Source organism: Schistocerca americana, chromosome 1 (assembly GCF_021461395.2).
Source record: "Schistocerca americana isolate TAMUIC-IGC-003095 chromosome 1, iqSchAmer2.1, whole genome shotgun sequence".
Classification (NCBI taxonomy): Eukaryota; Metazoa; Arthropoda; class Insecta; order Orthoptera; family Acrididae; genus Schistocerca; species Schistocerca americana.
In genome coordinates, this window is record NC_060119.1 from 582543534 (window position 1) to 582558459 (window position 14926).

The following is a 14926-nucleotide window of genomic DNA, read 5'->3' on the forward strand; positions in this document are numbered from 1 at the left end:
TGTATCTTAGTGTAACGTTTAACCTTTAGAGGTTGTCTTATTATAACCCTATGCTACTTTGTGCAAGGACCAAACTATACTCTGTAGTTTATCTTCTGAATCCGCTAATATTATTTGATTATCTGCAAATACGAGCGTATTTTTAATTTTATTATTGTATTTATAATGTTGCACAACGTTACTCTCGCATGTGTGTATAACGTCGTGTACATGTATGTTAAATAATGTCGGTGGTCAAGAATAGCTTTGTCTGACTCCTTTGTCTCTAGTAAACGGTTTTCCTTTTTGTGCGTACTTGTTCATACTTCGACTGGGGTATACCATTCTTTTCAGAAGTTTATCTGTAACTTAATTCTGTTTATCTAAAGCATTCTCGTGGTCAGTAAAGGCCATGTATGTGGGATGACTGAGTTTTATGTATTTTTTAATTATTTAGCGACTAAAAAAAAGTGATCTATGCAAGATGCTCCAAATCGAAACGCGGTCTGCTCTACTGTAAGAAACGCTCTTAGTTCCGCGTGTATCTTGTGACCAGAGTTCAAATCGCTAATACCTCTATAATTGTCACACAGTTGGCTTTTTTTATTTTTTTGAGTCATCAGCCCTCTGACGGGTTTGATGCGGCCAGCTACGACATCCTCTCCTGTGCCAACCCCTTCAGCTAAGAGCATTATTATTTGCTGGATGTATTCCAATCTCTATCTTTCTCTACAGTTTTGCCCTCTACAGATCGCTCTAACACCACGCAAGTCATTCACTCATATCTTGCCACATTTCCGATTATCCTGTCCCCTCTACGTATCAGTGTTTTCCACATATTCCTTCCCTCTCCGATTCTGCGCAGAACCTCCTCATTTGTTACATGACCTGTCCATCTAATTTTCAACAATCTTCTGTAGCATTACATCTCAAATGATTCTGTTCTCGTCTGTTCCTGTTTTCCCACGGCCCATGTGTCACTACCTCACAATGCTGTGCCCCACAAGTACATTATCAGAAACTTCTTCCTCAAATTACGGCCTATGTCTGATACCAGTAAAGTTCAGTTGGCCAGGAATGCCCATTTCGCCATTGCTAGTCTTCTTTTGAGTCCTCCTTGCACCGCTCGCCATTGGTAATTTTGCTGCCTAGGTAGTAGAATTCCTTAACTTCACTTGCTTCGTGACCTAACAATACTGATGTTAAGTTTCCCGCTGTCTTCATTTCTGATACTTCTCACTACTTTCGTCATCTTCGGTTTACTGCCAGGTACTCCTTATCAGGGACCTCAGTAGTCATTAGCCATCGTGAGAGAGCAGAATGGGGGGCTCTGCGGAACTTACAGACTTTGAACGTGGTCAGGTGATTAGGTGTTATACGTCTGTACGCGAGATTTCCACACTCCTAAACTTCCCTAGTTCCACTGTTTACGATTCGATAGCTAAATGGAAGTGAAGGGACACGTACAGCACAAAAGCGTACAGGCCGACCGCGTCTGTTGACTGACAGAGACCTCCAATAGTTGAACAGGGTCGTAATGTGAACTAGGCAGACATCTGTCCAAACCATCACACAGGAATTCCAAACTGCATCACGACCTACTTCAAGTACTGTAACAGCTAGCCGGGAGATGAGAAAACTGGGATTTCATGGTTGAGAGGCTGCTCGTAAGCCACACATCAAGCCGGTAAAAGCCAAACGACGGCTCGCTTTGTATAAGGAGCGTAAACAATGGACGATTAAACAGTGGAAAAACGTTGTGTGGACTGACGAATCACCGTACACAATGTGACGAGCCGATGGCATGGTGTGGGCATGGTGAATGCCCGGTGAACCTCATCTGCCAGCGTGTGTAGTGCCAACAGTAAAATCGGGAGGCGATGGTGTTATGATATGGTCGTGTTTTTCATGGAAGGGGCTTGTGCCCCTTGTTGTTTTGAGTGGTACTATCACAGCACAGGCCTACATTGATGTTTCAAGCACCTTATTGCTTCGAACTGTTGAAGAGCAAATCGGGGATGGCGACTGCATCTTTCAATACGATCGAGCACCTGTTCATATTGCACGGCCTGTGACGAAGTGGTTCCGCGACTATAAGATCCCTGTAATGGACTGGCTTGGACAGAGTCCTGACGTGAATCCTGTAGAACACCTTTCGGATGTTTTGGAAAGTCAACTTCGTGCCAGGCCTCACCGACCGACATCGGGCTGCCATTCCCCAAGAAACCTTCCAGAACCTGATCGAACGTATGATGCCTGCGAGAGTGGAAGCTGCCATTAAGGATAAGAATGGACCTATACCGTAGTGAATTCCGGTATTACCGATGGGCGCCACGAACTTTTAGTCATTTTTAGGCAGGTGTCCGGATCCTTTTGATCACGTAGTATATATTTTGGGAAGTCCGATTGTATGTCGTCACACATGTATTCTACAGAGCAACTTGTACAGTCCTTTTGTTGGCACTTATAGCAAAGATTTTACAGACTCCGATGGAATGTTATCTATCCCTTCTGCCTTACTTGACCTTAAGCCATTCAAATTTCTCTTAGAATCTGATTCCAAAACTGGATCCCCTATCTCTTCTAAAACGACTCCTGTTTCTTCTTCTAGCACATCAGACAAATCTTCCCCCTCATAAATGCCTTCAGTGTTCACTTTTCACCGCCACCTCTCTCCTTTACATTCAGGAGTGGAATTCCCATTGCACACTTAGTGCCACCACCCTTGCTGTTAATTTCACCGATGGCTGTTTTGACTTTTCTGTATGCTGAAACAGCCTTTCTTTACATTTATCAAGCTGCTATATCATCTTAGCTTCCCTGCACTTCTGATTTATATCATTCCTCAGCAATCTGCATTTCTGTATTCCTGAATTTCCTTGCAAACTTTTGTAGAATTTCCTTTAACCGATCACATTTGCTATCGCGTTTCTTGACGTAGGTGTTATAGTTTATAATTAAAGTAGTTTATATAATGACGCGGTACAGCAGCCAGAAGAATTTTTGTAGCTATATAGTGACTCATTTTCACTTCAGTGGTTTAGGTCATACAATTCCATGGAAACTGAGAACAATATCCGTAAATAAAAGTTCCATTGATTATTGGCATGGTTCTTAGATGCAGATTTTCATCTTCGTTCGATAAGTTAATTACAGGTGTTCAACAGGTTAAGCCAACAAAAATAAAAAAAAATAAAAACACGCGCATGACTTCCTTCTAGCACTCAATATTTGTGAACTAGATTCTGTTTTTCATTATTGAAGGAAGGATAGAATAATGTGTTCTTTAGTCCATTAATGACTCGTTAACCATGCGACCATAGAGGTAGACGACAATATCCGACACAGAAGGAAGGAAAAGTACTTTCCCGTGCTGATTTTAAAGGCCACCTTGCATGGCTTGAATATATTTAGCTAAACTACGTGATAAGCAACTGAAGGTGCCTGGATAGGTATTTCAGCTCCTCGCCTCTCGACAGTAAGTTCTACATCTACATCTAAACGCCGCAAGCCACTTTACGATGTGCCGTGACTATGCAGGACGCAGCTTTTACTGAATCAGATAGTGTGCCTCTCTGAATTTTTTTATTATTTCGCATGAACGTTATACACACAGAGCCTTTCTCAGAAGCAGATACTGGCATAAAAGTACAACACGGATACGAAGGCCTACGTTAATATCATAAGCAACGAAATACTCTCTCATGCGAGGTAAAGGACCCCTAGACTGTATGGTATGTAACTGCCTCCCGATGCATCCACCCACCAAAATATAATTTCAGGCAGGGGAATAGATAGTTATTTATTCTGTTAGTCAGTCACATGTTCGAAAGATCATTTGAACGATTATTTTGTAGGAAGTACGTAGAATGTGTCAGTTTACACCACAAGTACACATGATTAGCGTTAACCTTAATGAACACATTAACATTTTTAGCTGGAACCAGGGAATTACGTAGGAAAACAAGTTTCCTTCACATTTTTATGGAGGTGCCTTTATTTAAGGAGAAATTCTTCAGTAGATTAGAAGAAAGGGTGTAGATGAAACGATTTTAAATTAAATATACAGCTCGTTTCGCTAGCTGTCATATATTTTATGTTATTGGGGAAATGATCAAGAAGTTTTCTTGCTCCATACTCAGCTCCTTTCTGAGCTACTGACAGGTTCAGGAATAGGTAATAAAGGTAATTATTCCTTCTACTGATGGAGGTGTGAACATCGATATTCTCAAATTGTGATAGATTATTTATGAAGAATTTAATTAGTGACTACTGTATATGTATTGTAACGATGCAGTTAAACTGCCTACCTCCTCGAAAAGGTACTTGCATGATGTCCATGTGTGAACACCACATATTATTCTTACTGTTAGCTTTTGTGTAATGAATACTTTTTTTCTAAGTGATGAGTTACCTCACAAATTATTCCGTGAACCATATTTAAGTGGAAATGGGCAAGTTATTTCAGGAGGTTGCTGCGTTTGTTTCCAAGATTAGCAATAATACGAAGAGTACAATTAGCAGAACTTAATTGTTTGAGGTCAATAATATGTTTCTTCTAGTTCAAGTTTGCATCAGTATGTACACCTGTCCGCAGCTCGTGGTCTTGCGGTAGCGTTCTCGATTCCCGGCGGGGTCAGGGATTTTTCCAGCCTCCAGATGACTGGGTGTTATTGTGTCGTCTTCACCATCAACATCATTCATCCACATTACGGTCGGAGGAAGGCAATGGCAAACCACCTTCACTAGGACCTTGCCTAGTACAGCGGTGCGGGTCTCCCGCATCGTCCCCTATACTCCTCGTAGAATGGGACTTCATCAGCATCATGTACACCTAAATATCTGAAGCACTGGGCGCTGTTTAGTGACTCATGCTCATGCACTACATCAATTGTTGGTATGAGTCCCCTTGTTGGACAGAACTGAGTATAGTGTGTCTTTCGAAAATTTAGGTAGCATCTATTTTCGGAGAACCAATTAACAGTTCTCTGGAAACCTTCATTCACAAACTCGTCTGTTGTTTTATGTGTAATTGGATTTGTTATAACTCTAGTATCGTCTGCAAAAAGTACCAGTTTTGCTTGTCGAATGTTAAACGGATGATGATTCATATATATTAGGAATAGGAGTGGACGCCAAATTGAACCCCCTGGAACTCCGTTTGTGGTTTTCCCCCAGTTACTAAAACTCTCAACCTTTTGACTCCGAATTATTCGTCGCGACCTTTCTCATTCTGTTTGTTAACTATGATTCAAACTGCTCGGCATAAAACAATAAATTCGATAAAAAATTTGTTCAAGGAGAGTAACGCAGTCTACACAGTCAAACGCTTTGGAAAGATCACAGATGTACGAAATGTGATGTATTGTTATTTAAGGCTTCTGCTATTTGAAGGGTTGAATGTATGAACAGCATTCTTAGTCGTGCGTCCCTTATGGAATCCAAACTGTGATATGCTAAGTAAATTGTTTCCACTCAAGTGTGGGACTACTCTTGAGTACATTACTTTCTCGAATATTTTGGAACAGGATGTCAGTAAGAAAACTGGGCAATAATTGTACAAATCTGTCTTTGCACCTTCCTCATGAAGTGGTTAACCATGGCGTGCTTTAACCAGTCTGTAAAAATTTCTTGCGCCAATGATCCGTAGCATATATAACTAAGGTCACAATTTATTGTGTAGGAATCTCTTTTCAGAATCAATCGCACGTGAGCTTTTGTTCTGAAGGATGTCCGTGCTAACTGTCGCTGCTCTAAGTTTTGTGGAATGACATTTTAATGTATATTCTTTCTTCTTTTACTGAACCATTTAATCATCTATCTGCTGGTACATTTACAGAGGGAATTATCAGCTGCAACTTTGTCATTTTGTGGTTATGGAATACTGTACATTGAGTGGCCATTTTGTCTCCCATTCGATAATGTTTCATACAGTTTATTATCTGTGTGATTCATTTCTATCAGGACATGCGTATTTCTGGACACTTTAATGACTTTTCGTACAATAATACAGCATATTATGCAGCACGCTTGTCGGATCGCTACATATGCTGACCTTACATAAAACTTCGTCTTGCTCTTAAATGAGACTCTAATTCCCTTAATTATCCACACCCTACTTGCTTTTTTTAATGGAAATTTTCGATATTCTTTTAGGAAAACTATTTTCAAATATTGATACAAATTTAGTACGGAACAAATTGAAATACACATTAGCGACTCTTTCTATGCATACCTCATCCCTTACCATCCCTTCCAGTTTGCCCTCAAAACAGTGAGACCCGTTATCATTAATAAGTCCCACTGCTTCTTATAAACCTGCCTTAGGATTGTAAGCAGCCGAACCGTTTATTTTCAGTAGTGCATCATGATCAGCTACTCAATTAGCAATTGGTTATACATTGTTTCAATTGAACACAATCTACAAAAATATAAATCAGCGTCCTACTATTTTGCTGAACGCGAGTTGGAAAACTGACTATTGATATAATGTTCAAACACCCGAATTAAATTATAATTCATATTTCCTTTCTGTATCTTTTAATGTACATTGAGATCTCCATAAACTATTATCCGTTTCTTATAGTCTCACTGGTAGCTCAATAACGCATCTAGATTTCACATAAATAGCTGAAAGTTCCCTGGAGAGGATTTGTAGACTGTTACAATTATCAGAGACATTTGCTGCACGAACAACCTTAAGCACATGCTACGAGGGTCTGAGCAACGGAAAATCTATTTGTTTAAATATATTTTATTTTGTCTGCAACTTTTACGTTTGTTGCTACGCCTCCTTTTTCCATGTTAATCTTACACGGAAATGATCCCCGGTATTTCACTTTTCCATCGCTGTGCGTACATGGTGTTCAGAGATACACAGAACATCTACCATCTAGGCATACATTATGCTCAGCAATCTTGTTTTCCAGTCCTCCAGTGCTCTGAGGACACCAATTAATTTCATTTTTCTGGAAACTGTTACACAAATAGTGGTCTTCTATTGCTCTAAATTTTTTCAGTACTCTGCACCTGACTCCAAAATAAAAATTCTGACCCCGTGATGCCAGTAATCAAAGCGATTTTGTCTTGTGTGTTTGAAACCCACTTTTATATTTCCTGCGACGCTTTCAGCTAATATTTCCTTCTGACCTTCTCTTCAGCAGCAGGTCTTGATTAGTGCAGCTCCATCTCTCAATCGCAGCAACAGCCACGGACTTTGTTTCAGTCAAAAGCAATTCTCTCTGTTCTTTGTTCCCAAGGTTAACAGACGCGTTAACCCAGGGCTGGTCATGTCGCAGCAAAACCTCAACAAACATCACACATGTGTGTGCTCTTGCTGCTTCTATTTCTTCGAGTCATTTTGAATACTATACTGTAAAATACTAGGCAGACTATTTAACCTTATCCCCAGCCCAGATTATCCTCACGTTGTCCCTGACATCAAAATCTCTGCACAAGGCACCTATGTGGTCTCCCACCCGGCTATGCTGGGCGCCAGATTTCATGACGCTAGTGACCTGATCTTCAACCCCTAACGTTTCCTTCGCTAATTGACCTTTGCCGTGCCGCTTCCATAATGGCAATATTTCTTTCTATCTATATTACTTTTCTAATGACGTAGCCGTAAAATAGTTACGAGTCTGCTGCCACCTATTATACTCAAAACCTGGTTGAGTCTCTTCTCCTACTACCGGTAACAAACGAAGTTTTCCCTTTTTGCCTATTACTGCTCACCATCTCCCAGTTCCCATTGTCTCTTTCCCCATTCAAACTATCTAATTCAGAATATACCATTACTAATTCTGCCTGGAAGGCACACTTTTTCTTCCCTGTTCCACGATTTTCTTGTCCCGACTACATAATCTACATCTGTATGGAAGAGCCTTATCTGACACCTTTTTGCTCCCCTGCTGCATTTTCAATGTGAAACATCAACCCACAGTCCCGAGATGTTTATCTTATACCAAGTAAGCTACGGCAACATCCAGATTTGTCACACATGACGCAGGTCTTATAATAAGCTAAAAGGCACTACAACACACTTAAACTGTGAGAAAATAATAATCAATGAAAGACTTATATTTTGGTGAGCTGTGCAGCTAATCCCCAGGTGTTAAGTGCACCTGGAGTAACATGACCGAAGTTCCTTGAATGTAGGTATTACAAAATATAAAGTGAAGGGAAACCATGAAAGCACAATATTTTCTAAGAACACTCTTGAACCGTCGCTATCAGGAAATTATGCAAAGCACTAATGGATTCAAAGCGACAGCGAACCGAGGTTAGCCCTAGCTCGTAACATAACACCGGTTTTCAATTAACGTAGGTTTCAAATAACAGAAGACACGAAATGAATGAAAACTCTTGAAAGTACGATATTTATGTCAACGGTATTAGAAAGACACAATCCGGAAAGTATGGAGAGCACTGTACTGTATTCAAAACAACTCACAACATTCCGCCACTGCTGTATCTTCGCTGCTGCTAGTAATAAAATTTTATTGTGTTTCAGGTAGCATCTGGTCTCATAGCTACTTCACGGACGTCCTTGTGGAGCAGCCAACTCATGTAGCGGGTCCTGAGTTCGACACCACAGTGCCCAACAACCTAACTGGTCTTGTCGGGAAGACAGCGCAGCTGCACTGTCGTGTCAAGAACCTAGGAAACAGAACGGTGAGCGACTTCCTGGTTGTTCCATGTTCTTCCCAGATTACACAGTTTACGTTTTACATTAATACGGATACAGAGCAGTGGAAGCAGTGCATGACGATTTATGCAGTGCGGTCGGGAACAGTCTGAAACGCTTGTAAGGCTGTTGCAGGGGAGATTGTCAATAAATTCGACATGTTGTTCAGTTAGTGGATAATTTATCATTGAAATTAGCCAATCAGTTCGTCTCGCACACAAATTCAAGAAGCTTGCCAGAGACGATGTCGCCAAACTTGTTCTTCCTTTGAGGTCCTAAAATCGAACAAACGTAGCTTGTGTTCACCTACTTTAAGTTTATCACTTGCGAACAGTCTCATTTTATGCGGTGATAAGCATTTTAACAAGTGGTGACCCATGAACCCACAGATATCTGCACATTACAACAATTTAACCCTTGCAAGTGTTTCACTTTGCTCATGTAACGACCTGATTGGCTATTTTCAATGTTAAATCACCCGGACACGCCGCATCGTATCGCATTTTTTTTAGTTCTCAGCACAATCTCCCCTGCGCCACTCTTACAAGGTTTCCATGCCGTTTCTGAAGACCCTGTATGGTGGCGTATTCCCGGAAATCATTTTTCCCATATTACATAACAAACGAAATCCACTGGTCATCTTGTCATCTTGGATGCACAATAACTGAAGACTTGAGATGTCACCTTGAAGTGAAAACGCGAATTTCCATAGCGAAGGAGGCATTCAACAGAAAGAGGAGACTGTTACCAGTCAAAATAGATGAAAGTCTAAGGAAAAGGCTTGGCAAATGTTTTGTCAGGAGTGTGGCACATTATAGGGCTGAAACATGGACGCTGAGACGAGAGGATGAAAAAATGTTAGAAGCATTTGAGATCTGGATGTGGAGGAGAATGGAGAGAATAAGCTGGATGGAAAGAGTGGGTAATGAAAGAGTATTGGAAAGGGTTGGTGAGAGAAGATGTCTACTGAAGGTTATAAGAGAAAGGAAAAAGAACTGGTGGGGACATTCATTCAGAAGGGACTGCTTGCTAGCAGATGCTTTGAGAGGACTGGTTTGTGATAGAAGACTGCGAGGAAGAAGGAGATACAAGATGATAGACGGCATAAAGGGAAGAAGACATTATGCCGACCTGAAGCGGATGGCAGAAGATCGGACAGCCTGGAGAACTTCCAAGTGGAAACCTGCCTTTTGGCAGACCACTAATGATGATGATGTCATAGTTAATAAATACAGGTACAAATAACCTCATTTGAGCCATCCGGTGGTAGCGCAACATAAGCGTATGGAGATGAAAGCTTAAGACAGCAGAGTCGACTCCCACTAAATCAGTCTGTTATAAAAAAAATTTCTAGGAAAGTTTCAACGCCGTTTTGATACAAAACCAACGAAAACGTGTTAATTGTGTAGTTAAAAAAATGTCTTTACGTGAAGGTAGATGAAGTACTCGACGGCAAACATAATAATTTCTGAATGCTGAGTCTCGCGGTGATAACATTGAATAAAATGTTCTCGGGTTTCCAACCGCGTCAATTGGTTAAAACTACACGAGCTTTCGGCCAAGCACTCCTTGGCCATTGTCAAGTGGTATGACTGCCAGTGGGCTGTTGGTGCGCCCTTATATAGGCTAGTTGTCGGCTGTGGTGTCACTGGTGCCCGTGACATTGCCATATATGGTCATGTTTTGAGTCGGCTTTCGATGTGCCCTCTTCAACCGAGAGATTGCCGTATCCAACACAGCGCTGTGCTGCAAGCTACCGTCTCTATTCAGGGTGTTTGCGGTAATTTTTATTTCAATAGATTCCTTTATTAAACTGTCCCAGAAGCCGTTAGTGCGTGCCACAAAAGAGGTATCGTCAATTTTTATGTGGTAACTGTTTTTTAACGCATGCTCAGCTAACGCATATTTCTCTGGATAGCGTAGGCGATAATACCTCTCACGTTCTCGGAACAACGTCTCTTAAAGCTGCGTGTCATGAAGGCAAATCTGTTAAGTTCGCTAGACTTCCTAAGGCGCTGCCGCGACGAGAAGAAAATTCCAAGGTCTCCTATGGTATCCCATCATATTAACACCGCTGCCATTAGGAGGATATTTCGTCGTGCCAGATTTACATTATTACGAGAAAGGATTCACAACACAAGTCAACATCTGGATGCAAATGGACATGCTCATATGGCCTTGCACCTGCAGTTACCAAGAGCACTCACAGCTTTGGACTGGGAATGGGTCGACGCTGCTACGGTTTCTCAACAGACGTCAGCACAGAAACGAACTACAGAGAAGCAGAAAGGGAAGTTCGGCCGCCTTTCGCAACAACAACATGGCGCAGACCACAGATCTTCAGGACGCACCGTCATCAACATGACGGCAAGAGATATAGACGCGGGTGCAAAGTCGGCACTTAAGGAAAGACTTAAATTCGTACCTTCACCGCGGGACGTTTCTGTCCGTGAAATAATAAGCGGTGTTTAACAGGCAGTCCACAAGCTCCCACGTGAAACAGCGGACGAAATACGGCGAAGTAACTAGCATCCAACATGACCAGGGGTGAGCGCAACGGCCTTCGAGCATTACGTAATGATGAAAGCATTGTGGTACTTCCTCCTGACAAGGGCAATGCAACCGTGATTATGGAGTTCGAGGACTATGATACGAAGATCTGTCCGCTACTGAAGGAAGATACTTATCGGAAGCTCCCACCCGACTCGACATCAAGAATAGTAAGAAAAACATCAGAACTTCTTAAGCGATCTTCAGTGGAATCTTCTTCCACAGGCGCCTAGACACCTACTGGTTATGGTTTACCGAAGATACACAAGGACGGGACGCCATTTCGCCTTATTGTGTCCACAATGCGTTCTCCGACATATAAGCTGGCGAAGTACTTGGCCAAGCTCCTCGCTCCACATGCGGGACACGGCGAACATCATATAAAAAACTCAGCAGAATTTATCAGCACAATCAACCGTCTACGCCTTAGTGAGGATGATATTATGGTCAGTTCTGATGTAGCGGCGCTGTTTACGAATGTGCCTATCAAAGACGCTTTGGACCTAATTTCCCAGTACTTTGTAAGTGACGTGGTCGAGCTATTTAGGCACACTCTCACGTCCTCCTATTTCGTGTACAACGGCCAGTATTACGATCAGACAGACGGCGTAGCAATGGGCAGCCCGCTGGCTCCAGCTGTTGCAAACCTCTTCATGGAGAACTATGAGGATATTTTCATAGATACTGCGCCACTGAAGTCGAAGTGTTTCTTTCGATACGTTGACGACTCGTTCGTCATTTGGCCACCCGGACGCGAGATACTAGACGAGTTTTTGGAACACCTCAATGGCATCAAAAGTAATATCCAGTTCACCATGGAGTCGGAGCAACATAATGCGTTGCACTACCTCGACGTCCTTGTCCACCGTAAACGAAATGGGTGCCTCGGCCACAGCGTCTACAGAAAACCCACCCACACAGACCTGTACCTGCACGCCACCAGCCATCATCATCCAGAACAGAAGCGCACAGTATTACAAACATTGGTGCACCGTACAAGAGTAATATCTGACGACGATAAACTTCCCCATGAACTGAACCACCTACGCAAGGTGTTCAGGAATTACGGCTACAGCGACCTTGAAGTGAAAGAAGTGATTTCTGGGAAATATCAGAATAAGACCACCGACGAAGAGCAGGAAAAGAATCTTGCTTTGCTGCCATTCTGTGGCTCTGTGTCGGGAAATATAAGCCGCTTATTGGAAAGACACAAGACCAAATCAATCTTCAGGCCTCCAACGAAAATCCGTCAATTACTGAGACCAGTTAAAGACGCAGTAGGTCTCCGAACACCTGGAGTCTACGAAATAACTTGTGAGTGTGGCCAGAAGTACATCGGACAAACAGTGCGCACTGTGGAATAACGCAGGAAAGAACATGAGAGGTATTATCGCCTACGCCATCCAGAGAAATTTGCGTTAGCAGAGGATGCGTTAGAAAACGGAAACCACATAAAATTTTACTATACCTCTGTCGTGGCTCGCACTAACGGTTCAAAATGGTTCAAATGGCTCTGAGCACTATGGGACTTAACTTCTGAGGTCATCAGTCCCCTGCGACTTAGAACTACTTAAACCTAACTAACCTACGGACATCACACACATCCATGTCCGAGGCCGGATTCGAACCTGCGACCGTAGCAGTAGCGCGGTTCCAGAGTGTAGCACATAGAACCGTTCGGCCACACCGGCCGGCCGCACTAACGGGTTCTGGAACAGTTTAATAAAGGAAGCTATTGAAATAAAAATTACCGCAAGCACCCTGAATAGAGATGGTGACCTGCAGCTCAGTGCTGCGTGGGATTCAGCGATCGCGCGGTTGAAGAGGGCACATGGAACGCCGACTCAAAACACGTCCAAGTGTGACAATGTTACGGGCACCAGTGACGTCACAGCTGGCAGCTAGCGTATATAATGGCGTACCAACAGCCCATTGGCAGTCATACTACTTGGCAATGGCCAAGGAGGGCTTGGCCGAAAGCTCGTGTAATTTTAAGCAATTGACCAGGTTGGAAACCCGAGAACATTTTATTCCATGTTATCGCCACGAGACTCTGCATTCAGAAATTGCTTTGTTTGCCGTTGAGTACTTCATCTACCTTCACGTAAAGACATTTTTTTGACTGCCCTGTTAACACGTTTTCGTTGGTTTTGTATAAAAACGGCGTTGAAACTTTCGTAGAACTTTTTTATAACAGACTGTGATTTAGTGGGTGCCGACTCTGCTGTCTTAAGCTTTCATCTCCATGTGCTTTCATCTCCATTTCTGTGTTCATTCATTTACTTTATTTCTCCATGTCTCAATTTCGGCTAACTGAGCTCAACAGCATCTCTACAACTTTCGAGGATAGCGTACACAGTGAGAGAAAGACAGGCACTGAGGTAGATCCTCATAGGAAATCAATGTAACGCATTGCGCATGAACACAAACATCAACAAATGTTCACATTCAAGGCACACAAAAAACGCTCTGAGTCATGCGTGCACTTTCCTTTCAAATGTGCTCAGATTGGCAAATAAAAAAAGACATTTGTGTGACGAGAAAATCATCAATTTCGCATGGTGGTTCTTCAGAGCCCTCCTGAGCAACGTCACCCCGCATGCAATCTTGAACCTGTCGTGGCACAATATCGAAGAGACCGTCATCCAGATCCAAAATCTCCAGCTCTGTAATACCGATCTGGGTAAATCGCGCGAAACACATGGCCATTGCCGACGTCCAAAGAACAGCTAGTTTCAACCGATCTGACACATGTTCGACATGGTTCAAGTCCGAGGAATAGGCAGACCACTCCGTTGTCGTCAAAATATGACTGAGTCTCACTACTGATTCCAAAAAATCGGCCCTGTACCGTAGAGAGATGAAACTACACCAAGCCCCAAGAGTAGCGTATCGTGCTCCCCTGTAATGTCACCTCACAATATCAGTTCACCACGACATTATTGTACGTCTACCATACTGTCTCAAAATACGTTGTCTGCGATCGTCAGAGTTCCAACAGATCCGAGTTTCGTCCACAAATAACAGCTGTTGCCAATCCTCTTAGGGCCATTCTGGATAATTTCATTCATTCTGTAAAGGAGTCCGATGTTTTGTGAAGCTTGACGTAGTTCTAGCCATGGTCATTGGTAATGGAGATTCTCAATAAGCAAACAAACGTCTCCTGGTGGTCAGAAGCGATACATCACGTCAAATATCCTCTTCGATCGCGCGAATTGTGTAGAACTCAGCCCACGGTTCTGTTGACTCAAAAGTCGTAGACAGCGATCATCTTGTGCATCTGCCTTACGTGGAGGACCTGTGCGATGTAAGTCCTCAACACTACCTGTCATCTGCAAGGGTTTCCTTCTTCACACTACATCACTTTGACGTCGGTGGATAAATTGAGTAGCTTTCCTGATTGACAAGCATTGGTTGGGATTATCTTTGGGGCATGATGGATTTCACTCTACTGCTCTAATGCGCCGCTAATAGTGCTTCACTTTAAACTGAAATACTCCAGTCCACTCGAGTGCGGCGTTCTGCCCGTAGATAGCGCTCATGGCAACCGAACACCGTCAGGGGTGACCTTCCTACCGGTAGAGAAATACAATAGCGACATACTTGCACGACATACGGCATGATGATAAACTTTTGTTGATCTGTGTATAAGCGACGATATCCACTACCTTCTGATTCCGTGATTACATGTGCTTGAACAAGTAATTAGCA

At 42.7% G+C, this 14926-nt stretch overlaps 1 protein-coding gene across 1 annotated transcript in view; it reads left to right on the forward strand.

Annotated features, from left to right (window-relative positions):
* LOC124625179 (zwei Ig domain protein zig-8-like) overlaps nt 1–14926 on the forward strand; it is a 186430-nt gene that overhangs the window by 133698 nt on the left and 37806 nt on the right. The window contains exon 2 of the mRNA XM_047149153.1: nt 8492–8652. Coding sequence (XP_047005109.1) covers nt 8492–8652 — 161 coding nt within the window. The remainder of the gene's footprint in view (nt 1–8491; nt 8653–14926) is intronic.